The sequence below is a fragment of the Crocuta crocuta genome, unplaced genomic scaffold (assembly GCF_008692635.1).
Source record: "Crocuta crocuta isolate KB4526 unplaced genomic scaffold, BGI_CrCroc_1.0 scaffold243, whole genome shotgun sequence".
Classification (NCBI taxonomy): Eukaryota; Metazoa; Chordata; class Mammalia; order Carnivora; family Hyaenidae; genus Crocuta; species Crocuta crocuta.
The window spans coordinates 4,381,468-4,409,211 of NW_027529596.1; the positions used below are offsets into that span (position 1 = coordinate 4,381,468).

Sequence of the window (27,744 nt, forward strand, 5' to 3'; positions counted from 1 at the left end):
TTCTCTTTTTTTTTTTTTTTTTTTTTTTTATGTTTTATTTATTTTTGAGAGAAAGAGAGCATGTGAATGAGTGGGGGGTGGGGGCCAAAGAGGGGAGAGAGGAGCCCAAGCAGGCTCCACGCTGTCAGCGCAGAACCCAACACGGGGCTCAAACTCACAAACCACAATATCATGACCTGAGCCAAAATCAAGAGTCGGACGCTTGACTGAGCCACTCAGGTGCCCCTTTCAGTCTTCTCTTTTTTTAAAATGAAGCCAACGACTCTGACAACCTCGGGCCACTGAGAGGATTAAATTATTACTGTGAGAAAAGCTGCCTAAAACCAGTACTTGCTAGATGATCAGTACACAACGAATAGCTCTTTCTTATTCTGTTGTCCGGGTGGTGAAGTCACAGGACATTTCAGTGTCAAGTTACGTGGCTCCACGAGGAAGCAGCTCAACCCAGCAGCCCCCGCACTCCCCTGGGAGACAATTTAATGATTGATGGTGACGGGCACCTGGGTGGCTCCGTCGGTTAAGTGACTTCAGCTCAGGTCATGCATGATCTCACGGTCCCTGAGTTCAAGCCCCGCATCAGGCTCTGTGCTGACGGCCTGGAGCCTGCTTCGAATTTGGTGTCTCCCTTTCTCTCCGCCCTCCCCCACTCACACTCGGTCTCTCCATCTCTCTCTCTCAAAAATAAACATTAAAAATAATTTTATTAAAAAAATGATGGTGAAAGTCATAACCTCAATGTTTAAAATAGTGTGAAAGTTTATAGGATATTTATTTTAAAAGCCAGTAGAGTATGTACTCCTACAAGTTCCCAGATAATTCACTACTACAGTATAAGCTCAGATAAAGAGTAAATGGCTAAATATTTTTTATTTTGCATTTACAAAATAAGAGACGGTAGTTGTAAATTGGCCTTTCTGTTAGCATATTTCCATGCCTCCTCAAATATCTGACTGTCAGTCATACGTTAGCCACTGTTGTGGGTGCTGTGGAGGACGCTGTGGCATGAATGGTGCCTCTCCTCGGACTTCTGGTCTCTTGGGAGTTGATCAGTGGAGGTTAGGGGAAGGGACACCTATATGATGATGAGGGATCGATAGATTATGCCGGTTCCAAATACATGTAAGTAGACAGGCCTGCTCTTAGGAAATCCTGTCTACAAATTCAGGATTTTTCTAAATAAATTTTTAAATGTGTGAATGTTGGTATAAAAAAAATTTATAGACTTTCAAGGTCTGTTTTGTCTTTATTTATGAAATTATGTACTTAGGAGACTTTTTCTTGAAGAAACAAGGCCATTTTTCATTATCTGAATCTTACCACCTTTGTGAAAAAACTCTAAAACACGTATGCATTGTTTTCTGCTGTTAGGTTTTTTTGCAGTTCTTTGGATTCTGCTGACTGTGTATCAGTGAAAGCAGGTGAGGAGCCCCCAGAAAGAAGTGCTGTCACAGATGAAGAGGCCAGCGCAGCTGAGCCAGACAGTCAGGAGGGCAGGAAGCTGGCCAGTCCGGAGGGAGCACGGACTTCAGATGATGAGGTTCCGGATGAAAGTGCTGAGCCAGACAGTCGGGAGGGCAGGAAGCTGGCCGGTCCGGAGGGAGCACGGACTTCAGATGATGAGGTTTCAGATGAAAGTGCTGTCACAGCTGAGGAGGCCAGCGGAACTGAACCAGACCGTCAGGAGGGCAGGAAGCTGGCCGGTCCGGAGGGAGCACGGACTTCAGGTGACCAGGCTGCAGATGACATAACTATGACTGAGACCAGCAAATTCACAAGGACCATCTCACCGCCCACCATGGGGACACTCAGAAATTGTTTCAGCTGGTCTGGAAGTCTTGGAGATTTTTCACGCACCCCGAGCCCCTCTGCGGGCGCAGCGCTGCAGCAGTTCCGGAGAAGGACAGGTTCCCCCGCCCCTGCACTCGACCGCAGGGAGGTGTCTGCTGCGTCCCAGGTAAAGAGCGAGGAGTCTGGGGACGGCACGCCTCCCGTGCGGGCAGCGGCTTGGTCTCCACAGTCTCCCGGAAGCCCAGAACTGTCGCCACACAATTTAAATGTGTCAAAGCTTTCCCAGCCTTCCAGTAAAGATTCCGATTCAGACGTAAGTCACATTATGACATTATTTGTTTTCACATCCATATGCAAGAGAAAATCGGGTGTTCATCAGATCACTGGGGAAATGTTGCCTGCGTTACGGAAATAATTGGCTATCTTAATTTTTTTTTAAGTTTACTTTTTTATTTTGAGAGAGAGAAATCCATGTGAGTGTGGGAGGGCAGAGAGAATCCCAAGCAGGCTCTGCACTGTCGGCACAGAGCTAGATGTGGGGCTCGATCTCAAAACCGTGAGATCATGACCCGAGCTGAAATCAGGAGTCGGAGGCTTCACCAGCTGAGCCACCCAGATGCCCCTGCTGTCTTAATATTTTATTCTAGATCTTACTGTGTAGAAAGCTCACATTTTATTCATTGTAAGGACTTCTCTGTGTGTTTCATTCTTTAAACTCTTGTACATTCAGTTTAACTCCATGTCCAGAGTCACTTACCTTTTGTGGAATAGTTAAGGCGTAAGCAGAATGATAAACTTACAGTACAGTTAATATTTAATTCCTTAATATGCTCTTGGATTCAGATAACATTTGGAGCCTTATAAGGAGATAGCCTTATTAATTTGACGGTGTTCATGTTAAGCTTTTGGTACTTAGAAATATGTTCTCATTTACTCTTCTTTTTTTTTTTTTTTTTATTTTTTTTTTTTTTTTTGGGGAGAGGGGNAAGCCACCCAGGCGCCCCAACTCATTTACTCTTCTTAGCCTGCTAAACTTCCCCTTCCTAACAAAACAAAATGATAAGACATGTGATTATCATTCTGTTCTAAGTTAATAAAAGCATCCTAGCCATTTTTTCCCTTGTTTATAAAATATCTTTTAGTCTGACGTAAAACTTCAAATACGTACTGCTCATAAGATCCAGTGATGTTGTTGTAAAATGACATGATGACATGATAGCTTCCCTTACATCTGAGTCACCTCAGATTATAGCCCCGGTTACTATTTGAGAGAATTTTGATAATCCTCAATATTGAAGAAAGAGTGAATTTACGATGTGAGAACAAATTGTTTTCATTTGGAGAAAGCTGCGGTCAGTGAATATGTTGAACCCAAGCTCTGCCCCTGCGGTACTGAAGTGTGGAGGGTGGGCCTGGGCTGCCTGGGAGGCGTGGGCTTTTCTTCTTCCTCCTTTCATTTGTTTTGCTGTCAGGTCATCCATACTGGTTGCAACACTCTCCGTTTCTTTCTTCTTTTTTTTTTTTTTTTTTACAAATAGTTTATTGTCAAATTGGTTTCCATATAACACCCAGTGCTCATCCCCACAAGTGCCCTCCTCCTTGCCCATCACCCCCTCCCCCCCACATCCATCAGTCCTCAGTTTTTGTCAGTGTTCAAGAGTCTCTCATGGTTTGCCTCTCTCCCTTTCCCCCACCATTTCCCCCCTTCTTCTCCCCCATGGTCCTCAGTTAAGTTCCTCCTAATCCTCCTGTACGTGCAAACATATGGTATCTGTCCTTCTCTGCCTGACTTATTTCGCTCAGCATAGCACCCTCAAGGTCCATCCATGTTGCTACACATGGCCAGATGTCATTGTTTCTCAGCACTCTCTGTTTCTTGTAATATAATCCTCCATTTTGGGGGCACCTGGGGGCTCAGTCGGTTAAGTGTCTGACTCTGGCTCAGGTCATGATCCCACGGTTTGTGAGTTCGAGCCCCGTGTTGTCGGCCTCTCTGCTGTCAGTGCAGAGCCCACTTTGGACCCTCTGTCCTCCTCTCCCTGATCATCCCCTGCTCATGCTCTCGCTCAAACAAACATTTAAAAACAATAGTAATATAATCCTCCATTTCCATACCATCTTTCTCATAGTGCAGTGCACACTGGCTGCATCTGCCCTTGGCCCCATTTGGGCACCAGTACAGGAACCATCTCTTGAACGTCTTCATGAAAACATCATCTGCTTATGAGAATAGTCTTAGGCCTGCTGAGCTCTTTCAAAGCAAGTTCTTTCTCCTTTTCCCAGCGAGCATCTTCCTCTTTCACTTACTTTGTAAGCTTTTAGCCATGTGTTGCTAAGAAGCATACCAGCCCACAGGCTGTGTGCCGGTCATGCTGATGGAACTTTCCACGTTTCTCTCTTCTAGCTAACCATTTTCCATATTAATTAGCTAGAGAGACATGAGCCCTCTTCTCCCTTCCTCCCCCCAAAAAACAACCACCTCAACTAGGAATCATTCAGTAAGTCCTCTCTTGCCACCAGATGTTAGGATAAATGAATTGTTAATTCTCAAAGATTTGGAACACTAACAGTTAACATAAAATTATATAATCTTTCATTGATTCACAAAACGTTCCAGAAAGCCACAGTGCCACTGGGCTTCATCTTTAATATTAGTTTTTACTGGGTGGCTCTGAAGAAATTTCTGTATTGGGGCCTTCCATTGGTAGTTCACTGTGAAAATCAAGTCAATGAAGTATTTTTCACTTTGGGATTATTTTTTTTTTAAGTATACAATACTGTTAAAGAATCCCAAAATAAATTGGGGGAGAAAACCCTCTTGAAAAACGCAGAAATGTGAAGTCTTCATTGTCCTTTTTTATTTGAGTTTTATGGCAATCCAGATTTTTCCTGTGCAAAGGAAAGCTTTACGTGATGGGATAGGTCAGATCCCAGTGGCACCGGGGAAAGTAACTGCACTTGCCGTAATACGACTCCACTTCTTGAAAGCAGATGCTTTTTTTTCTTTAATGTTGAACATGTTTCACAATCAAAAGATATGGCTGTACTGGTTCAGCTTTTTGTAGCTACTAATTTATGACAACTATTAGCCAAACTTGGGTAAAGCCATAGTATCACAGCAGGAGCCTCTTGTCTTATGGAGTCAGCATTTTGACAGACTCGTGAAAGGGTTAGAAAAAGTCTTCAAATGTATCCTTTCTTTTATTTTCAATTTACAATTGACTTGCGTTAAAACGTTTTGCTAGTTTCTTCAGTGAAACTTGAAGAGGGACTTGCACACATCCTTTCCACTTAGATTCATTTTCTTTCAGCCCACTCCATGTTTTATACTTTATCAGAAATTCCACTTTTATTTATACCGATTTTCTCGTTTTAAAACTTTTTGTTGAATATTGGTTAGTTGTCATTAAAAAATGCATAGTAAAAATCTAATTTTATTTTATTTTCTTATTGGGGGATCTAGGAATCTGACTGCAGTCATAAGTCACCTGAGAATCAAGGTAATCCGAAGTCCAAGCTGCATTTATCTCAGTTTTCGAGAAAAGTCACACTTCTAAAAAACAAGGTAAAACAAAACATCTAATTTTTTTAAATTTTAGAAGCAGTGTTATGTTTATTACCAGGAGCTGAGAAATATCAACAAAATTTTTAAAATGCCTATATTTTAATTGACAGGAGAAATGTTTACTTTCAAGTCCTTCCAGGACCATGTTTATGCCGGACTGGAGGTGGTGATAAGGGTTGAAGAAACCCTGTCTTCTCCTGCACCATAAAGCTCTTTTCTCCATGTGCTTCTACACCATTACTTATAATGACTGAGTAATATGCCATTGGATGAGTTTAGCTGATCCTCTTATGTTTGTCATTTAACTAAACATTTTTTTGCAGTAACAGGCAAGACCGCAACCAAGATCATGTGGATAAATATTTGCATGTCAGTCTTGATTATTTCATAGGGACGAAACCGTTTCCATGGAATTCATGGCTTTGTATTACTGGTCCAAAAGTACCAGATTTAAAGCTTTGATATATGTTGCCAAAAGACCTTCTAGAAACTGTGTATCTGATAACCCAGGCTATTTTTTTTTTATCAAGATATATAAATGGTTTCATGACTGTGTAGGGAAAGCTCATAAGCTAAAGCATATTTTATATTTAAGTGTTCTTTCCCATTAATATGAAAAATGCTAAATTCTAACTCAAAAATGTACAAGGGACACAAATAGTACAAAAGAAAAAGTACAAATGGTTAATACGTGGAAGCATGTTCAACCTCATTAATAATCAAATAATGCAAATTAAAATAATGAAACATAATTTCTTAATTATGTTTAAACTTAAAACTCAGATTTTCAAAAAATATTTTTAATTGTACTCATTTTTATGAGAGTATAACGGTACAAATAATCACTTATTGTGTATAAATTGCTCTGCCATTTCAGGAAAGCAATTTGAATGAGTTTAAATAATTCAACCCAATTTAAATAACTCAAGATCCAATTCTAGAACCTGTCTAAGGAAATCATAAGAGTTTAAATGCAGTAACACTTGGGGGCCTGGGTGGCTCATGCGTGAAGCGACTGACTCTTGATTCTGACTCAGGTCATGATCTTGTGGTTTGTGAATTTGAGCCCACGTTGGGCTCTGTGCTGGCATGGAGCCTAGTTGGGATTCTCTCTCTCCCTCTCTCTCAGCCTCTCCCCTCCTTGTGCTGTCTCTCTCTCTCTCTCTCTTTCTCTCTCTCTCTCAAAATAAATAAGTAAACAGAAAAAGTACATGAACACTTATTCTGCATTAGTTACAATAGTGAAAATTTTTAAATCACCTATCTCAAAATAAGGGGGTGAATTATTAAATATATTATTGGTTTTAGCTCTTAGGTGGTAGGAATATAAGTGAACTTTTTTCTGTTGTTTTCTCCTGTTTTTCCATAGTGAACATATTTTTCTTTTCTTTTTTAATATTTATTTTTGAGAGACAGAGACAGAGTGGGGGGGAGGGGGGGAGGGCAGAGAGAGACATGGAATCTGAAGCAGCTCCAGGCTCTGAGCTGTCAGCACAGAGCCCGATGCGGGGCTCAAACCCATGAACCATGAGATCATGACCTGAGCTGAAGTCGGACGCTTAACCGACTGAGCCAACCAGGTGCCCCTAATTTTCTAACAGCGTAAAAGCTTTTTAAAAATTTCAGTAAATGGTCTCCATATCCATTTGAAATAAGACTCCCATCTCCTACTATACAAGCATAAATCCTAAATATATAAATGTAGAATATATAAGATTATTTTGGGGGGCTCCTGGGTGGCTTAGTCGGTTAAGCGTCCAACTTGGGCTCAGGTAATGATCTCACAGTTTGTGGGTTCGAGCCCCACATTGGGCTCTGTGCTGACAGCTAGCTCAGAGCCTGGAGCCTGCTTTGGATTCTGTGTCTCCTCTCTCTGCTCCTCCCCTGTTCACGTTCTCTCTCTCTTTCTTGCTCAAAAATAAACAAACATTAAAAAAATTACAATTATTTTTTAAATCTTTGAGTGGAAAAGGGTTTTCCAAACATCCTGTCTTTGAAAGGTATCCATGTTATTCTTTTTTAAGTTTATTTTGAGAGAGAGAGAAAACAAGTAGGGGAGGGGCAGAGAGGGGGAGAGCACAAAGGATCTAAAGTGGGCTCTGTGCTGGTAGCAGAGAGCCTAATGTGGGGCTCAAACTCACAAACCGTGAGATCATGACCTAAGCTGAAGTTGGACTCTTAACCGACTGAACCACCCAGGCGCCCCCATGTTATTTTTCAGTAAAGAGAAGAGACCTGGAATATATGTATGACACGGTATTTCTGCTTTCGTATTCACAGATACTCAGGCACACTGTGTTATGTTTATACAATCACAGTAAAAAGTCTGGAAAGATACCAAAATTATTTGCAGTGACAGGACTGGAGATGCAAAAGAAGTTATGTCTAGACATTAAGCCATCATTTTATTATTATTCGTGCTCTCAGTTTTTGTCAGGAGTTTCCCACTGACAAATTCCCCCAGAATTTTCCCCCTTGCTCTCCGATATCCATCTGTAATATCTACAATAAAACTTTTTTTTTTTTTTTTTAATAACATTTATTCCTTTTTGAGAGACAGAGACAGAGTGCAAGTAGGACAGGGGCAGAGAGAGAGGAAGACAGAATACAAAGTGGTCTCCAGGCTCTGAGCTGCCAGCACAGAGCCCGACGTGGGGCTCGAACTCATGGACCATGAGATCCTGACCTGAGCCAAAGTCAGATGCTTAACTGACTGAGCCCCCAGGTGCCCCAAACCTTTTTTTTTTTTTTTTTTGTGAACCTGGAACCAGTTCTCAGAACATTTTTATTTTTCTCTGCTACATAAGATCTATTCTCTTTGCCATTTAGGTTCAGAATCTCAGGGTTGCCCTTTTGGCTTCTGCCGACTCGATCCTCCTCCTGCAGAGGATAAAGGAAAACACCACACATCTGTACCTCTCCAGATTCTACTCTTTCTTTGTCCTGTTTCTTGCTCTCTGCCTTTTCCCCTCACCAATGCCCCAAGACAAAATTTCATCTTTCATGTGTGCACTTTTCCATTCTTCCTACCTCTCTCTGGCAGTTTTATCAGTTTGGAAGCCTGGCTTTATCTCCCTCCATCTTTATTATCCTAAAGAACAACAACAGAACGTTGATGGCTCGATTTTTCCCACAAGATAAAAATCAACACTTTGAACAACATATTCAAAACAAAATTCAATTCTACATGTGAAAAAGAAAACAATCCAAGATACTTATTAAGTAGAGTTGAAATATATCCAGTGAACATTTTTACACATTGCTTATCGGTTATTTTTCTGTTCTACTGTCCAGAGAGTAGTTCAAAGTTAACTAAAGGTAGTTGCTTGAACAGAACAGTATTAAAAGGAGCATTTACTCTTCAGGTTCCCGGGCTGTATAAATCTAGTTCTGTGGACAATCTGTCTACGACCAGGATCAAGCCTGTAGTGCCAGCCCGAGCCAGTGGGCTCAGCAAGAAGCCATCAAGCATCCAGAAGAGAAACCATCATGATGCTGAGAACAGGCCAGGATTGCAGATAAAAATCAATGAGCTCTGGAAAAATTTTGGATTTAAAAAGTGAGTTGCCTTGTTACTTCTTCTAAGATAGGATAAGTTTTTATGTTTAGTGTCTGTGCCTTCTTGTAGTGAAAAGATGCCCAGGTGTAAACGCTGAGTTGGTGTGGCTTCGGGGTCTGTTGTTTCAGCAGATGACTTTCTGACCCAAGTGTCTCTGCTACCTTCTCTTGTCCGTCAGGATTGTGACGAGAATAAAGTTGTTCCAGACACGGGGGAGGGAAGATAATGCTGCGTCAAACTTCGTGACTTAAAGCAATTTGTTTCCATAAGTTGTCACACCTAAAATGGGGAGAATCATCCGGTGTCTGATGGATGTGCCAGATTTCTAATGTAGGGGCAGACGCCATTTTAGAAGAATTGATCCTCTGTACATGTGTGTTTTTTGAGCCATAGCACTTCCTTCTGTTAGACTACAAAATTAGCCTCAGAGTAGCTTGTGGTTGATAATTATTCTCTTGTTCTTCTCAAAAAAGCAAATGTGCTAAGAATAAAGGGAGGGAAAGATACTTGGGGGGTGGGGGTAAACCTTACCTAAGAGAAACGTTGTTACAGTCAGATGAAATGGATGGTAGGAGGGGACACTCTTTAAATAAGCAAGTGCCAGACAACTATTTTTTATTTTGCATCATGTAAAGGCTAGGATTATATCATATCGCAGCAGTTCTCAAACATTTGCCTTCAGGCACCCTTTACACCCTTAAAAATGACTGAGGGCCCCCAAATACTTTGGTTCATATGATTGTACCTATCAGCATTTAACTATCTTAGAAATTAAAATAGACATTAAAAAAATGTTTTTAAAGTTTATTTACTTTTGAAGGAGAGAGAGAGCATGAGTGGGGGAGGGACAGAAAGAGAGGGAGACAAGTATCTGAAGCAGGGTCTAGGCTCTGAGCTGTCAGCACAGAGCCTGACGTGGGGCTCGAACCCCCAAGCTGTGAGATTATGACCTGAGCCGAGGTCAGACACTTAACCCACTAAGCCACCCAGGCGCCCCTAAAATGGACATTTTAAAATACTTATCTTTAAGTAACCATGACAAACCCATATTAAAATCAATAGTGTATTATTATATAAAATAAGTATGTTTTCCAAGAAAAAAAAGTGCAGAGTTCCTTTTTTTTTGGGTTACATTTTTGCAAATCTTTACTGTGGTTTAATAGCACTGAGCTGGATTCTGATGTCTGCTTCTGTGTTAGATCTATTACGGTTTAGATCTGTGTTGCAGTAGATTGTTTTGGTTAAAGTGTAGGAATAAAATCTGGCTCCACATGTATTTTTGGTTGGGGAATGTATAATTTCATAGACTTTTTATTTAGTTATAAATCTTCTTTTACCAATAGATAACAACAACCATCTTCCTTCAGCACCAATAGAAGTACCTTCTGGCTTTCCCATTTTCTCACACTGAGGTTGAAAGGGTTGAGATTTAATAAAATTAATGATTCTCACTGCTTTTTCAAGAACGTTCTTAAGTGAGATGGACTTTTTTCTTTTTTAATATTTACTTTTGAGAAAGAGACAGAGTGTGAGCAAGGGAGGGGCAGAGAGAGAGGGAGACACAGAATCTGAAGCAGGCTGCCTGGTTTTAAGCTGTCCACACAGAGCCTGACGCGGGGCTTAAACCCACGAACTGTGAGGCCGTGACCTGAGCTGAAGTCGGATGCTTAACTGACTGAGCCCCCCAGGTGCCACAAGACTAACTTTTTTAACTATAAGTACGTGGAGCTGGAGACTACAAATACTGCTTGTATTCCTCATGCAGTTTGGGCCACTGTCTTGACTCGTGCTAAGTTGCCAGTAGCTTCTACTCGGTTCAGCTTTTGAGTGAACACATGTCAGCATAGTGGAAAAGGCAGATAAAGTCTAAATATTATTATGCAATAAATTTGATCTTGTAAACCCCCTGAAACGGTCTTGGGAATTTTTAGGAGACTGTGGGCCATATATCAAGAAGTACTACGAAAGAGAAATTGAGGGTGCAGAAGTATTCCGAAGTGTCTTCCTAATAGGATGTTTAGAGACACAGAGCTCCTTTCCAGCCAAAAAAAGAAAGGTTGTGGGGAGGCAGGAAGAAGAGATGGGGCTTCTGTGGGTTCTTAGCCAGACTAAGGAGAAAGGCACTAGAGTTTCTTAATTGGAATCATTCTTTCCTACCTAGTACATATGTAGTTGTGGCCTTGCGCCTGCTTTACAGGGTGATTTAGGAAGCAGGAAGGGGAACTAAGAAGCAAAACTCAAATTTTATTGGGATTCTCAGAGGAGAGCCTGAATGCGTCATATATTACATTCAGACAAATTAAAAGGTCATATCCTCCTCATATACCTCTCTTTTGTCCAGGTAGACTAACCTCGCATAAGTAGCACCCTAAAAACACCAAATGCATTTTATTGTATTTTGCAGAGATTTTGAAAAGCTTCCTTCTTGTAAGAAGCCAGATCCCCTGTCACCGGTCAAAGACAACATCCAGCTAACTCCAGAAACAGAAGAGGAAATATTTAACAAATCTGAGTGCAAGCGTGTGCAGAGAGCGATACTCCAGTAACTGCAGGCAGCGGGGGGCTGTTGCCTGAAGGGGGTCTGTCAGCTGGGAGTGCTGTGGGGATCGCTCAGTTACCGGCCTGAAGATTTATTCACAGATGTAGCCACTTTTTAAATAGCGTACATTTTGTACATTAACTGTAATTACTTCTTTTGTTCAGCTTTTTATATTTTTGTAAGAAGCTAAAATAGACAAATAATTTTTATCTTTGACAGTTTTTGGAAGTTTTGATGTTTGGGGGCAAGTCCCCTGGAGTTTATAAAAATCTGCTCTAAAGCTTGCTGTCATGTTGCCACGTAGGATGGTAAATGAAAAGCCACAATTCTGTAATAATTTAATCCTGGAGGGAGTCCCTGTATTTCTCCAAACTTTAAATTTTCTGTACTGCCTTTTCCTCTCTTTCAGGGTCGAATTGAAAATAAAGTTTCTGGAATGGGAGGGGTAGTTAGAAAGGTTAAAGTGTGAGCTGAAAGCCCCTTAACTAGAGTCTTCGGTGAGGTGTAAAATACTAAGCCATCAGGGTCCGTGAGGTGTGCACCCTGCACCCTGGTCAGGGGCCGCAGGCTGGGAGTCTGGAGCTCTCTCGTCCAGCAGGGGAGCGGACACAGAATTGAGTGCGAGAGGCTCGTGTCCGGGAGGAGACAGAACCCTGAACAGAGCGTTCGTCTCCTTATTTATTGAGCTCACAAGATATTACCCACGAGGTGAACGTGAGGAAAACAAGATCTTACACACGTAAACGTGGAGAAAACAGACCATAATCATTAACTTACTTGTACATGTAAGAAGCAAAGGGCCTGGGGGGCAAGTGGAGTTTGTGATGAAGGTATCTTGGTGCCAGATGGAAGGTAGTTTCCTGCAGGTGACTTGTTACTCGTGGTCCCGTGAACAATATCACTAGCTAGGGGGCGCCTGGATGGCTTGGTCGGTTAAGCGTCCGACTTCGCTTGGGTCATGATCTCGCGGTTCGTGGGTTCGGGCCCCGCGTCGGGCTCTGTGCTGACTGCCAGCTCGGAGCATGGAGCCTGTTTCAGTCTGTGACTCCCTCTCTCTCTGACCCTCCCCTGCTCACGCTGTCTGTCTCTCTCCTAGAAATAAATAAAACATTTTAAAAAATTTAAAAACAATATCACTACCTAACCTCAGGTGCTTTTGCCCCAAAGTGGCGGCTTTCCACCCTAAGCTGTTTTTCTAGCCCATTTACATCAGTAGAACCTATTTCCCCACCGTCAGGAACCTGGAAAGAACCAGCCATGCGAGTGAATATCTGAAGGGAGAAAAAATCTGGCAGGAAACAAAGGGGTTACCTGCGATACAGAGGATAAAGGAAAGGGAGCCAGAGTATTTAAATTTTTAAATTTGATGTGGTAGAGGACTCGGAAAAAGAGTCAGAATGGGAGAAAAAACCCACAAAGTTGTAAGAAACACCATAAAAAAAATTTTTTTAAACAATCTGGAAAAAAAAAAGCAAATTTGAACTCTGAATGTTTCCTGTTCTAGGACAAATTAAGAATGTGACTCAGACATTGTGTACAAATGTTTACCTCCTTGCCCACTTAAAATGCCACTTAACTGACAAAAAAGGAATAAAACCATATAAATCCATAAAGGTTAACTGAGGAAGAGGCGTCGGGCAAGAAAACAGATGGATACGTGGTGAGCGATTTAGCAAAGAAGTGATCAGTTCTGCCGTGGCAGAAGCCAACAAGAAGCCGACTTCAGATGGGCTTAGTAAAGGGCCACGCAGCTTCCTCCAAAACCAGGGCTCGAGGTCAGTCTGAAAAGACCTGAAAACGTTCAAGGGCTAGTATGGGGGAGAGGGAGATGGCAGCTGTGGGTTTTCAGCATCCAAATCCCCACATAACAGCAGCTGGATAGCAAAATCAAAAGCCTACGAACAAACAGCATTGCAACAAATTTAGATGACAGGGTACCCTTAAATTGAGTGGGTCCCTCGATTTAAGTGGGTGAATACGAGTGGGTGAAGACAAGCCCCCAACGGGAAGATCACAGGATGGGGAATCAGGAGGGCAACAGGGTGTCTCCTAGACCTGAGAACAGGATTTCAGAATAACCATCAAAACATAGTGGGTGGCATTGGACCTGGGAGAGCCTTTCCCATTCCCGTGGTGAGTGAGTGCAAGGGGCCTGTGGTCACCTGTGAGGGAACAGATGCCGGCTGGGCCACGTGAACTTGGAATTTAGCGGGTGATGTGGGCAAGGCTCCTGGGCTGGGGTCCCCCACAGAAGAGAAACTGGTGAGAAGAGGCCCAGAATCAAGCAGGACAGAGGACAGACGCAAAGGAGAGATGGTTGAAATTGAAGTGGGAGGGACAACAGGTGACCGAGAAGTCTCAGCAGAATACCCTGTTTTTGAACACTCAAACATTTGCTGTCCAGGAAGCTCCCATGAACTGTGCTTCCTTGTCAAGGAAAACTAATTTTCCTTAGCACAGAAAAGCTTTTGGATCAATCTCAGGCTTTTCATTTAAAAAGAGCAGAATAACATCTTTATAGATAATGAAAATCTAATAAAAAGGCCCACAGAGCAGATGAAAAACAGTCCGTTTGAAAATGTAAAAGTTATTAACAAAAAGGAATATAGATCTGAAGGAAATTTAGAATTAGAAAAACTTAAGGTGAACTCAGAAAAGAAGTAGAAACAGACATTTCCGAAGTGGAAACTGAACCTATTTAAAAATTGGAGTTAAGGGGCGCCTGATTGGCTCAGGCCGGGTAAGCATCCAACTTCCGCTCAGGTCATAATCTCAGTTCGTGGGTTCAAGTCCCACATAGGGGTTTGTGCTGACAGCTCAGCCTGGAGGCTGCTTCAGATTCTCTCTCTCTCTCTCTCTCTCTCCCTCTCCCTCTCCCTCTCCCTACTTCCTCCATCCCTCCCCCACTCATGCTCTCTGGAGTTACAAGTGAGAGTATGTATACAAGTATGCAATGGCTGTATGTCCAGATGATAGAACAGTAAAACTAAAAAAGAAGAATGTAAATGAAGAAACATGTGGCTTAGCTTGTGGTAGTCCAATAGTGTTAGTTTAGACTGTTGGGTGTACACTGTGGACATTTATGGTATATTTTAATTCAGCCCCACTTTTCTTGAGAACCAGGATTCTTGATGTGGGAATGAGGAGAAACAGATATAGAGCAGGTTAATTTTTTAAAAATCCCTGTAGTTATAAATTTGAATTGAAAGAAGTGGTAGAAGCTTACATATGTATGTATGTATTTACACACTCATGTGCATATATGCTGCATGTATACATCCCGCAGAGGCCTAGGAAAAATTAGCCAATCCAGTACTAAGCATTGCTCAGCTTATAGGGTTTTTTTTTTTAACAAGTCTTTTTTATGTTTATTTTTAACAAGTTGGGGTTTTTATGTTTTTGTTTATTTTGTTTTTTGTGTATTTGGGGAGAGAGAGAGAGAGAGTGGGTGGGACAAAGAGAAAGAGAGAGAGAAGCCCAAGCAAGCTCCTTGCTGTCAGCAGAGTCTGATGAGCAACTCAGTCTCAAACAGATAATGACCTGAGCCGAAATCCAGACTTGAACAGTTAATCGGCTGGGCCACCCAGGTGTCCCACTCAGCTTATAGTCTTAAACACTATTTTTTGTCAAAGGAAACCAAAACGTCTTGGGGGAAAATTGCCTGGCAGAAAACCTAAAAGAAAGCCCTGGAATATCGTATTAAAACGGAACCTAAGACAGAAACCAACCTGATGAGGCCCAAACATGCTTAAATTTGATCTTGAAAAAAGGATAATAATTGCAACTTGCTGAAATGTATCAGAAACAGATTAAAGACAATTGATCCCTTTAGAATGATAAGAGTATCAACTCATGCTCTTTTTGAAAAGAGGGAAATAAAGGACAAATATCAATCATTTTCTTTTTTCCTCTAAACTGCCACCGTGTAACCAAACAGCAGATAAAGGAGGAAAAGAAACCTTTTTAGTGTTCTAATAAGGAAAAAGAAATGAGATCATAATCACCATTTTGCAGCACCTGACGGATTAATGGATTTAGACGCTGAGCATCAGCTGCAGTTAATACCCCAAAAAGAGACAACCAGACACATTATGCCTCTTGGTGAAAGAACTCCGCATCCTCTATATTCTTGCCAAGGGATGGGAGGGGAGTCTGATCATGCCTGTAGACACAGCTGCCAAATTTAGAAACAGGGAGGACAGAAGAACGTGTGGAGCTACATCTTCAATGTGCAATTAGCACAATCCAGAATGAGAAACCACAGATTTAATACACTGGGATTTTCAACAGGTGAACTAAAGAAAGGGATAAGGAAGGAAATGCCATACTTTTTTTGAAAACTGGATAAAATTAAACTAGATTGTTTAGGGATGCACACTGTTGGTAAAGCAATAAAGATACAAGGAAGTAATAACTAAAATTCAGGGTAGTGGTTACTCCAGTACCACTGGGAGGAGGGCGTTGATGTTAGGAAAAAGCACGTTGGAGGGGATTCTGGAGGTAGTGTGCCTTCTTAAAAAAATTTTTTTCTTAATGTTTGTTTATTTTTGAGACACAGGGCATGAGTGAGGGAGGGGCAGAGAGAGAGGGAGACACAGACTCCAAAGCAGGCCCCAGGCTCTGAGCTGTCAGCACAGAGCCCGACGCGGGGCTCGAACTCACGGACCGCGAGATCATGACCTGAGCCAAAGTCGGACACTTAACTGACAGCAACCCAGGCGCCCCAGGGTGTGTCTTATAATACTTTACTAAGCTATCCATATCATAAGGTAAAGTGTTAGCCTTATAATAACAAGCTATTTAGCTCTTTTGTGTGGTTTTGTTTCATAATATTTTTTAAATAGTAATTCATCATATTGAAGATGTAATTGATGGTAAGGTGCACCATTGTTTTAACCATCGAAAGAAAAAATCTATTATATTGACAAAACCAACTTTAAGACACCCTATTTTCAAAAGTATTAGAATATGTACCTTAGAAGAGATGAAATGCAGCAATTAGACATCACAGATCTTGTCCCTCATGCATAATATCCAGCAGCTTGGAGTTTATCCCAAAGACTTGGAGTTTACTCTGGACAGTCGGCACCAGACAGCCTCTGGTCGTTAAGGAGCACAGTGGAGGGAAAGGTGGGGTGTGTGCCATGAAAGGAAGCTGAAGAGCGTGAACCCCCATCCAATCTCTCTGCTCAGCCTCCCATTCTCACTTCTGCTGCTGGGACCTCAGTTACACTGCGTTACACTCTCACAAGTGTCCCTCACCTCTTAATGCTGTTATGTTTACCTTCTGCTCTGCTTTCCTGTTTTCAGGTAATTTCTACAGATCCATTTTCTTTTTTTTTTTTTTTAATAGTTTATTGTCAAATTAGTTTCCACATAACACTCAGTGCTCATCCCCACAAGTGTCCTCCTCCATGCCCATCCCCCCTCCCCCCCACATCCATCAGTCCTCAGTTTTTGTCAGCATTCAAGAGTCTCTCATGGTTTGCTTCTCTCCCTTTCCCCCACCATTTCCGCCCTTCTTCTCCCCCTTGTTCCTCCGTCAAGTTCCTCCTAATCCTCCTATACGTGCAAACATATGATATTTGTCCTTCTCTGCCTGACTTATTTCGCTCAGCATAACACCCTCAAGGTCCATCCATGTTGCTACACATGGCCAGATTTCATTGTTTCTCATTGCCATGTAGTATTCCATGGTATAGATAAACCACATCTTCTTGATCCATTCTACAGATCCATTTTCAAGTTTACCAGTTCTTTCCTTGGCTCTTTATTGCTGTGTTTTTGGTTTTTATTTCTAACATTTTTTATTTTATTCTTAAAGTGTCCATCTTTAGTGACATTCCCCCATCTGCTCATGCCTGTTCTCTGCTTTTCCCACTAGAACACATAGTCACCATAGTTATTTTAAATTCCTTGTCTGGTATTTCCAACATCTGGGCCGTCTCTGAGTCTGGTTCTGTATCTTATGGGTTTGACAGTTTTCTTTTGCCCTATTTATTTTTGTGTTTGTTATTGTTTTTGATTGAATGCCATCTATGCCGATATAGAACTATGGTGACCGAAGTAATGTGTGTGCCTAGGATTGGGCATGCCTCTTCTACTACTATTCGTTACAGCAGGGCATTGGGAAAAGCTAGCCAGGAGTTTAATGGGATTGGATTTATTGTTACTAAGATCATTGTAAGGGCACCACCGACTTCAGATTCCTCTAGCGTTGCCTGTGGTTGGGTGGGGCTCTGGTGCCAGGGTTGCATTGTTTTCATCAGGGTTCCGGCAGTATCCTCAGTGTCAGCCTTCCTCACGCACCTGTGGCCCAGAAGGTGTCTCTCTCCACGCCCTTGCCCCTCTTCAGCAGTAGGCCACTGTTGCTTACTTGGTACTTGTTTATTGACGAGGTGCAGCCTTGAGGTTACCCTATTACTAAATGCTATTATTAAATGTGTCAATTATTTTAGATTTTACAATCCACTACATAATAACAGCTCTATCCTCCATTGTTTCTCAACCCCCAGCAGGATCCTGGTAAAGCAACAGCGTCCCAGGATCCTCTTATTGACGTCTAGCTACCAGGAGCTGTACATTGTACCCCGCACCTCGTCCCTTTCAAAACACAGTTTGGTGTCTAACACTTGTGGGCTCACGATTTGGGCAGAAGAGTCACTGAAGAATTCCGGATAGGAATCAGAAGGCTTGCTGGATCAGTGGCCTTGGGTTAGCCACAGAGGCTGTGCTGTCGTCTTTCTTCTCGTGGGACAAACACGAGGGGTTGACCTGTAACTCAGAAATTTACAACTCCAAAATTCTGTGAACCAAACGCAATAAATTCATTTCCGAGTAACCATTTAAAGACTGTTCCAGAAGACCCACAAGAGGGCAGCCCCTCCACATTGCTGACTGTCTGAAGAGCAAGTGCGGCACCTGCAAGTCTCCTTTAAAATCCTCTCGTACAATGCTTTATTTTTATTTCTTTTAACTATACAAATAGAGCACAAAGATAGTCTCACTTATACAAATTCGAGTGTTACAGACCAGCTTCACGTCTGTTTTGATTAGTACCCCTTAATCCTAATCCCCTCTCCCTATTATCAGGTTGGTGGAAAATTATGAAGTTTTATTTTATGTGTTTTTTTAAATGATTTCTGCAATTAATTTTTTAAATCTACACGTGGCTTGAATATCTTTTCCTGCTAATATACATAGATTAACTTATTTTTAATTACTCTCACCTCCATGACACATTTCATGATTTACTTAGTTGTCTCTCAATTAAGGACTTTTGGGGGTTTTTTCAATACTCAAACATTTCCTGAAATATTTCAGTACTTCTCTTTGAAAAAAATGAAGAGCCTCACAAGATTTCATAGTAATGAAGATTTTAAAGCTAATTTGTTAACCAAAGTAGGAATAGTTTAATAATTTTAGTAGCCGCTTTACAGAATTTACAGAAGTCAATGTGCAGAAAAGGGACTAGAAGGGAAAAGCACCTGACAGCCTTCCTTGGAAGCATTAGGTTTCCTCCATTCCCTGATGTAAATCGTCCCGGATGCCATGCGTGTCAGGCAGGGCGTTTTACAAGTATATTTTTGCCCTAGACTAGATCAGGCCCAAACAACGAATGGCCTCATTGATGTGGAGGACAGAGGCAAGAAACGAATGACGAAGTGTGGCCATCCCAGTGTGGGTAGGAGCTGTGCCTTGGTTACCCCTGTGTCCTCTGCAATGTTAAGGAAATATTTGCTGGAAATGAGCCAGACTTATTCGTATTTCATGTACACAAGAGAAGTTAAATGTAAACATATCTGACAGTATTAATTAAAATGAGCTGTACCAAACAGCAAATATTTCTAGAGTAAAGGATAGGCACATCTTAGGGACATTTTAGGATTTACAGCCTGACTGAGCTTGAATGGGACGTATGTGATGGAGACAGGTAAGAGGCAGCAGGGTGGGGTCTGCGTCCACACAGGGACTTGGTGTGAGCAAAGCTTAGAGAAGGAGATGCAGAGTGTTTGCAGAAAAGAGACCAGCTGAACCAGATCAGATCCAGTGAGCAGTGGGATGGAAAGGGAAGGGGTGCGTAGGCTAAGAATTAGTCACTGAAATATAGTTCCAGTCACAATACTCACTGGCAACCCCCAGGTAATTGTCCTCTCTTGAGATCTTACTTTGTGTGTGTGTGTGTGTGTGTGTGTGTGTGTGTGTGTGTTATTATCATCTATCTCCTCAGTAAGCTATAAGCTCCATGAAGAGGGAAAATCAGTAACTACATAACTATAATGACTGCTTTTCATTGTAACCTTAGCACTTACCACAGTGCTGGTGACTGGGTAGGTATCTAAGACTTTTTTTTTCTGAGTGGGTAAATAAATGAATAAAAGTATGTTGCTGTGGAATCAAAATAATTAGTTCCATTACTATAGAAGAGGAAACAGAAGCTCAGAGAAAATATCTCCTGTGGTAGCCAGCCTCATGACGGCCCCTGATGAGCCCCACCTCCTGGTAGTCACATTCTTAGGTGACCCACAAGTTCCAAATCCGTTAGGACAAGCTATTGTATAAAGCAATAAATCAATTTAACCAATGAGAAAGAAAGAAAGAATGGAAGGAAGGAAGGAAGGAAGGAAGGAGGGAAGGAAGGAAGGGAAAAAAAAGAGAGAAAAAGAAAAGGAAAGAAAAGGAAAAAAAGAAAAAGGGGAAGGGGAAAAGAATTTGCTTAGAAAAAGCAAATTAGTTTTCTCCTACGAATTTGTGGAAGCGAAGGACTTTGAGAAGACACAATTGCAAGTGTAAAGCCACATGTGCACCTGGATTTCTTCTGGAAGGGAGCCAAACAGGAAAGCCTCCCACGTGAGTTGGGCTGTGATGTGGTAAGAGTTATGCTTTTGTTATGTCTCACCATTGGATGTGGCGTGTGTTTCTTACTGCAGCATAGCATAGCCTGTTCTAACTACAAAGTCATTAAATGGCAGTGTTGTGCCCGATTCGTGAGTCCCCAGAGACCACCAAGGAGCTGACACTGATGCAAGTACAAAAGGGTCTTTATTACAAGCTCGAGCAGGGGCTCACCCACCTACTGGTGTAATGGCAGCAAGGTGAAGCCCCGAGCAATAGTGAGCAGGGTTTTTATGGGGTAAGGGATGGGGGTGTTACAGTGCACACGTTGTATGTATGACATCATTACATAAGTTCCAATTACAATTGTACAGCAGCACCCATGGTAACAGCTTTGACCATTCAGTATCTGTGAGGTGTTCATTACATTTGGTGGGACCCAATCATGACTTTTGAGAATCCTTTGAAAATGACCAATTATGAGGTGAGTTCCCAGCCTTGACTCAGACCACAGGAATGTTTTTTGATTAGCTGATCTGAGGGCGGTCCAAAGATGGCTTTAGCCTTGAGCAATCTGAGGAACTGGGGCTATGTGCAGCCCAAGGTTGCTCTTAATGGAGGCCTTAATTTCAAAATGGCATTACTTAGGCTCTTCAGTAGTAATGTTCTTTTTTTCAAGTAAAATATAGATAACCATGGAAGGAAATCTCATGAAGTTGCTATGGACTATATAGATATGGAACATATTCTTTCTTCTTGAACATTAAGGAACACATTTTGAAAGCCCACAGCTCAAGGGATTGGTTGAATGATATGCATAGGGATAAGGAAGAAGGAGACAAGAGGCTGACATAAGAATGAGGAAGGGGTCCCGAAGCAGTCGTGTCTCTGTGGAAGAGGTGCCGGAGCCATACCTGGACTCTGGTACCTCAGGTCTCTGCCCTGACTCCCCCACTGGGCCCAGACAGGCAGGGATGGTGTTGTCCATGGACGAGGAGCCCTTGTGTTAAATCCACTGAGAAACCCTGTACCGAGTCCAAGTTCCCTTTCCTCTCTGTGGACTCAAAGACCCAGAGTGAGCTCCGCAACCACTGTCCCAGCCTTCTAGGCAGGAGGAAAAGCAAAATTAAAATAATAAAATAAAAGTGATTTTAAAGAATTATATGAAACACTACTTTTCCTTTTGTCCCTGAACAACCTGGAGAATGTTTGGACACTTTCCTCGACATCGTCATTTTTGACTGATGACTCTTCAAATGTCAGATGTCTCTTCATGGAATGGTGCCAGGGACACTGTCTCCATTAGCTACAGAGGAGGTGCAAAGGGTCCTGTTTATTCTCAGGACAGGGCTGGGCCTGAATACGACAGAGGGAGGTGAGGTGAGGAGGGCAGATATCAGTAGTAACATTGCGTTCCCGAGGGGGAAGCGGAGTCACTAAAACCACCCTGGTGTGTGACAGAAGCACAATGGGGTGGAACACCCTGGCCCGGAAAGGAGAACAGCTCTGCCTCTGTCTACCGGATCTGAGGCCAGTGAGTTAATTTCTGTGGACCTCAGTTCTATCACTTTCTAACTACAAGACCTTGCACATGACAACAACTGCCCTACCCACTTTCCTAGAAGGGCAGAAATATGACAAAACGTGTTGGAAAACTGCAGAGTAAAATGAGACTTTGATACATACCTGGGTTTTACCCCCAGTTTCACCTTTTTTTCTCTGAGCAAATCACCCAACCTTTCTGGAATATCTATTTCTTACCTGAACAATAGCAGCATATTTCAGGGTAAGATGAAATCGATCTTCAACTTGCTTCATAACTACAGTCAGTGCTCTCATGAAGCTGGTTCTATCAAGGGGTCCTAAGCTTAGGCCCATAGGTCCATGTTAGTGTGAGGACCAAGTCTCTACATTGTAAATCTTAATTTCTTCAACAAAAACAAATTGTTAACTGGCTGTGAGCAAAGTGACTTTCTTTGACCAGCAACCATCTCCATCCTCAGGACTGAGCTCCCTCTGCCCAGGGAGGGGGAGGCTTGGAGATGCCTGATGTCACACAGCCCTACATAAGGGCCTCCTTTAGGCTCCTGTGGGCAGTTTGGAAGCAGCTGGAGGAGTGAATTACGTCCTGGCTTGGGATTTTTTTTTTAAGTCAGACACAGACACAGCTGTTGAGCAAAATGCAGACTCCACAGAAACCCCAAAGCCTTCAAGCAGAGGAATAGTTTAGGTAAAGGTCTCAGAGTAGCTGTCTGGGTTCCGGCCCTTGAGACAGGGAGGCAGGAAGACACAGACTTCTATTACATGCTGGTGTATTCATTGGATCTTAAATGTTCAGAGCAACCGGAATAGAGGAAGTCGCTAGAATCCAGGCAAAGTTCCCCAGCAAGATCTTGGGAAGACTCCATTGTGCTTCCTGAGAGGGGCCTGCAATATCCTGCTCTTTGAAGCCAAAACTAACCCAATGACCTTCTTCCCTCTGCTTCAAGTTCCTAAGATACAAAGAACTGAGCACATTCTTAAACACTTGCTTCCAAAGAGATTCATGCAGAGATTCTTAACAGGTGATAGTGGAGCGCTACCCCAGGGAGCGGTTCCTGCCCGCGCTGGACAAGACTGAGTTCCTGGTCCTGTAGGAGCTGACCATGACCCTGTTCCTCCGAGTCATCTGGGAGGTGACAGTGCACATGGGCACGTGTGCTGTGTGTGCCCGGGATTTTTAGATCCTCTAGGATCTAGCAGAGGGAGGCAGGGAAGAATTTCTGCTTGACCTTTTCCCTTCAATTGTGCCTTGAAATAGGATGGTCTTTGGGCACCTGGGTGGCTCAGCCGGTTGAGTGTTTGATTTTGGCTTAGGTCATGATCTCACAGTTCACAAGATCAAGCCTCGTGTCGGACTCTGTCCTGACAGCTCAGAGCCTGGAGCCTGCTTTGGATTCTATGTCTTCTTCTCTCTCTCTGTCCCTCCCCCACTTGTGCTCTCTCTCTCTCAAAACTAAATAAACATTAAAAAAATTTTTTAAGAGAAAAAATAAAAAGGGTGGCCTCATGAATAACCATATTTTAAAAGGTGGTAAGGACCTTGCTGTTAACTCTAAAGAAAGTGCAAGCTCACAATTTGACATAAAAGCTGTTTTCTCTTTTGTTTGTCAAAATTTGTGGGTACTGTGTTCTAATTTCTAGCTTCAAATTTCTCTAAGAATTTTCCAAAGGAACTTTGGAAACGAGTCCAAAGAGCACTCCAGTTTCAGGTGTTTTAAAAGTGCAATGACAGCATTTTTGCCTCTAAGGAATTTTTGGTGGGGCAGTGGTCTGTCCACCTACTGGGATCACCGAGCAGAGAAGCCAGACCTTCCCCACATCCAGCTTCCTCCCACTCAGAACAAGGAAAAGCGAAGTCAGACAAGTGTTGCTGACTTTAAAAATAAAGCTTAAGGGATGGAAGTTGTCACCTGCCAGCTGGCCTCAATAAAAAAATGACCTGAAACTAAAAATAGCCGACTGGCGGCTCAGCAAATATGGCTGGTGTGAGTCTCCCTGTACTGGAAACAACCCCTCAAAGGTTTTGGCTGGTGCAAACAGCTTGTTCGGAGTGTTTATTAGGATTCTTTTTAATGAGCCCTTTGAGAACACTCTGCATTCTCCTCTGACCTGCTAAGGGTTAGGTTAGTCCAGTGGAAAGTCCGGGCAACTGAAAGAAAACCAAAGTCAGCCTTCGATCCCAACTCTGGTCAGTCTCCAGATGCTGGGGGTGGACGGTGACTCTCCCACAAAGTGAGTTTTGACACCATTTCTCCCTTTTTTCCATATAGGTGTGCCTCCAATTTTTGCACACTCTCCATTCTCCATCCCAGTAATTTTGAATCTCTACATTAATGCATTTAAACGTATTGAATTAAGCACCCATCATGTATCAGGCGCTGCAGGAAGAACAGCGGACAAAACAGATGAAAATCCCTCCCCTGAACGTTTTCCAAACCACAGTCTTCACTCTAGGGGACCCCTCAACCCTAAAAATGACTGCCCGGAAGAAGAATGGAGGTGAAGGTGCAATTTTGAGGCACGAGATTGCAACAGCCCCTCCCCCAGCCTTACCCTTTCCGGGAAGGCAGAGCTGCCATTTGCTCCCAGAGGGAGAGCAGTGCAATGGTCAGGGTTTGGTCTTCGGATTATCCACCGTTTGGTAATCAGGTTCTGGAACTATTTCCCCTCCCACCCACCACATAAATGTAGCCCCTCATACTGTACCCCAGGAGTGCCCTGGCTGTGCCCCGAATGTTTGGGCGAGGGGGATTAGACAGCACTAACCATTACCAACAGACCCATCCTGCCATGAACTCCAACCAAACAGCTGTTTCTCTACAGCATTAACCCGAGAGGAGGAATTTCAGACCTTAGAGCAGTAATTCCTTTCCAAATGCTACCCCAGAGATGCTTAAATGACGTCATAACCCTCGTTTTCCATATTCTCTTGGTACCACACAGGAAATTCTTTGCTTTCAACTCATAGCAAACAGAGACCTATTGGCTTCGCATTTTGGTGCTGTGAATTGCTTTTCTAGTTAATGATGGGATGGCCTTGCACGTTGAGCCCGTCAGGGGGTCCCAAGGCATTTTGAATCTCCAGGAAAGGGAACAGTCTTTCTGCAGGATTCTAACAACCACCTTGTCACCCCAGAGATACTGCAGAGAGCTATCTTTCCCTTTCTTTTATTATTTTACTTTTAATTGTGATAAAAATACCATCGTAACTATTTTTCAGTGCACAGTTCAGTGGCAGTAGGTACATTTGCTTTGTTGTAGAACCATCACCACTGTTGAACTCCAGAACTTCCTCACCTTCCCAAACAGAGACTTTGTATTCGTGAAACGCTAACTCCCCACTCTCTACCCTGAGCCCCTGGCCACCACTATTCTACACTGTCTCTCCGATTTTGCTACTCTGGGTACCGCATCCAAGAGGAATCATACAATGTCTTTTCCTGGGTATTTTATTTCACTTAGCATAAGTCCTTAAAGTTCATTTACACTGTAGCAAATTCTTGTCAGAATGTCCTTCTTTATAAGGATAATATTCCACTGTATGTACAAACCACTTGGGTTTATCCATTTGGCCCATTGATGGACACTTGGGTTCCCTTCATCCAATCCTTTAACTTCTGTGCCCTGGTTTCTTTTTTTTTTTTTAATTTTTTTTTAATGTTTTTATTTATTTCTAGGAGAGAGAGAGAGACAGCGTGAGNCTGGTTTCTTACCTTTTATTAGGAAATCAAATGGGACAAGAAATGAAGTTTTATATAAAAAGTTGAGTAATGACCACATATAAATGATTATATCGGCAGTGACCGGTAGAGGCAGGGAAATGTATCTGACGCTTTGAAAGCCTTTAGGCAGTAGGTGGACAGTGCTTCTTAGCATTTCTCAAAGTTAGGTCTGCCTGTCTCACAATCCTGCAGATTCCCAGGCTGCTTCCTGGATCTNGTGGGCAGGAGTCCCTTGTGCCCTCGGTCATTGGGAACCTCGGCCTGTGGTCGGGACTCTGGGGAATCCCCATGTGGGTACTTGTGAACTCGCTCATCTGGGGGCATCTCGTTCCAGAGATGACTGTTGTATGTATTTCCAGTCTCCACGCCCCTTGCCTATTTCCTCTCAGATTCATCTGCTTATCCTGTTTGAATTTATGCCAAAGATGCAACTACCCAGTTCCAAATCATTTGGATGAACAGTTCTCCTTAGAATAGAATTTTCTTAAATAATGGCTTTCATTGAAATCTTCATTATGGACCAGACTTTGTTCAAAGTACTCTATAGGTATTAACACCTCGTAATTTGTCCTACATGTTAAGTACTTTTATTCCCACTTTAAAGATAAGGAAATTGGGTCAGAGAAAGGTCAAGAAAAGCTCCTAAGTTCCCACAGCTGACAAGCAGCAAAACCGGGTTTTGAAATCAGTCTGGTGTAGAAAGAACCCACGCTCGTTAGACAGATGCTTCCTCACTTGGTGAGAACCTGCTAGTCTTGAATTGAACCTAAACTGCACTTCTCACCAGTCCACACAGGAGACAGAGGCAGACACATGCCTGTGGAGGGCCCTGGTCGGGTAAGAACAGTTACATACCAGGTACAGGACAGCCCAAACGCAGGGGTGCTCAGCTGTGCTGTGAGCTTTAGTCACAGAGGGCTTCCCAGGGAGTGAAACTTGACCTAGGTTTGAGGACCGAAAAGCCTTTTTTGGGGAAGGAATTCTTTTTCTCATTTTTTAGTTCACTCATGGCGAGTGAACATCAAATAGCATCTCTTGTGTGCCAGGTGCTTTTAAAAGCTGGAGCAACTGCAGTGAGTGAGACATCTAAGTGCCCAGACTCAAGTCGCTCCGTCTAGTGAAGGAAGAAAGAAAATACAGAGAAGCGTTCTAAGTGGTGTGAGGGCCGATGAAATGGGGTCCTGGAACAGGGCTGGGGGGGGGACACCATACCTCAGTGGTCCAGGAATACATACAGTCCATACAGTACAAAGGAGAGCCTGTACATTCCGCAGGATGGTGGTGAGCAGAGCCTATATGTTTTGCAGGATGATGGTAAGCAGAGCCTGTGCAGGATGGCGGTGAGCGGAGCCTGTGTAGGATAGTGGTGAGCGCAGCCTGTACGTTTTGCAGGATGGAGGTGAGCAGAGCCTATATGGTTTGCAGGATGGTGGTGAGCGGAACCTGTGCAAGATGGCAGTGAGCGGAGCCTGTGCGGGATGGTGGTGGGCAGAGCCTGTGAAGGGTGGAGGTGAGCGGGGCCTGTGCCTGGTGGGCAGATGTGGTGTTTGGTTTCTGGTTTGCAATGTTTTGTTTTGTCTCATTGCTGCGCTGCTTCCCTACATGCTCTGGCTTCTCCGCCCAGTTGGAGCGGGATATTTTTGGTGGCTTTATTTACAACAGGCACACGGGCAAGTTTAGCAAATATTTACTGGCATCTTCTTTCATTTAGTCTTTTTCCAGACGCTGCGTCTCCAATGAGCCCTCCTTCCTCTGTACCCATTCTTTGTTTTGCTTCATTTGAGCGTTTCTTTGCCACCCCGGCAAAAACCATAGTCATCTGGGCCAATTATTTTAAGCCATTATTTTAAGTGATCACATTACATTCGGTTAGGCTATTATACACGAAATATAACAGCAGTGAAGAGTATTCCCCGGGGTGCAGAGATGGGGTCGGGACGTCCGGAACAGAACGGGGGGTGGGGACGGGGTGCACAGGGCAGATGCGGGAAGAGCCAAAAGAAGATTCCAGGGGGCCTATTTTCTCTCCTCTGCTCCAAGACTGGTTTGACGTTCCCTTTGGGGGAACCTTTGGATTCTGCCCCTTTCTGCTTCCTTCAAGCCTTTCACGCTCAAGGGAAAAATTAGGAAACGAAACAAACCACACCCCCGGTTTTGTTAACTGGTGTTGTCTAACAAATCACCTTAAACCTTA

At 43.0% G+C, this 27,744-nt stretch overlaps 1 protein-coding gene across 1 annotated transcript in view; it reads left to right on the forward strand.

Annotated features, from left to right (window-relative positions):
• EXO1 (exonuclease 1) overlaps positions 1–12,538 on the forward strand; it is a 34,343-nt gene extending 21,805 nt beyond the window's left edge. Inside the window, exons 12-15 of the mRNA XM_077761803.1 lie at positions 1,369–2,101; positions 5,252–5,353; positions 8,719–8,912; positions 11,317–12,538. Of these exons, the coding sequence (XP_077617929.1) occupies positions 1,369–2,101; positions 5,252–5,353; positions 8,719–8,912; positions 11,317–11,458 (1,171 nt within the window). The 3' untranslated portion in view covers positions 11,459–12,538. The remainder of the gene's footprint in view (positions 1–1,368; positions 2,102–5,251; positions 5,354–8,718; positions 8,913–11,316) is intronic.
• Positions 12,539–27,744: the final 15,206 nt, after the last annotated feature.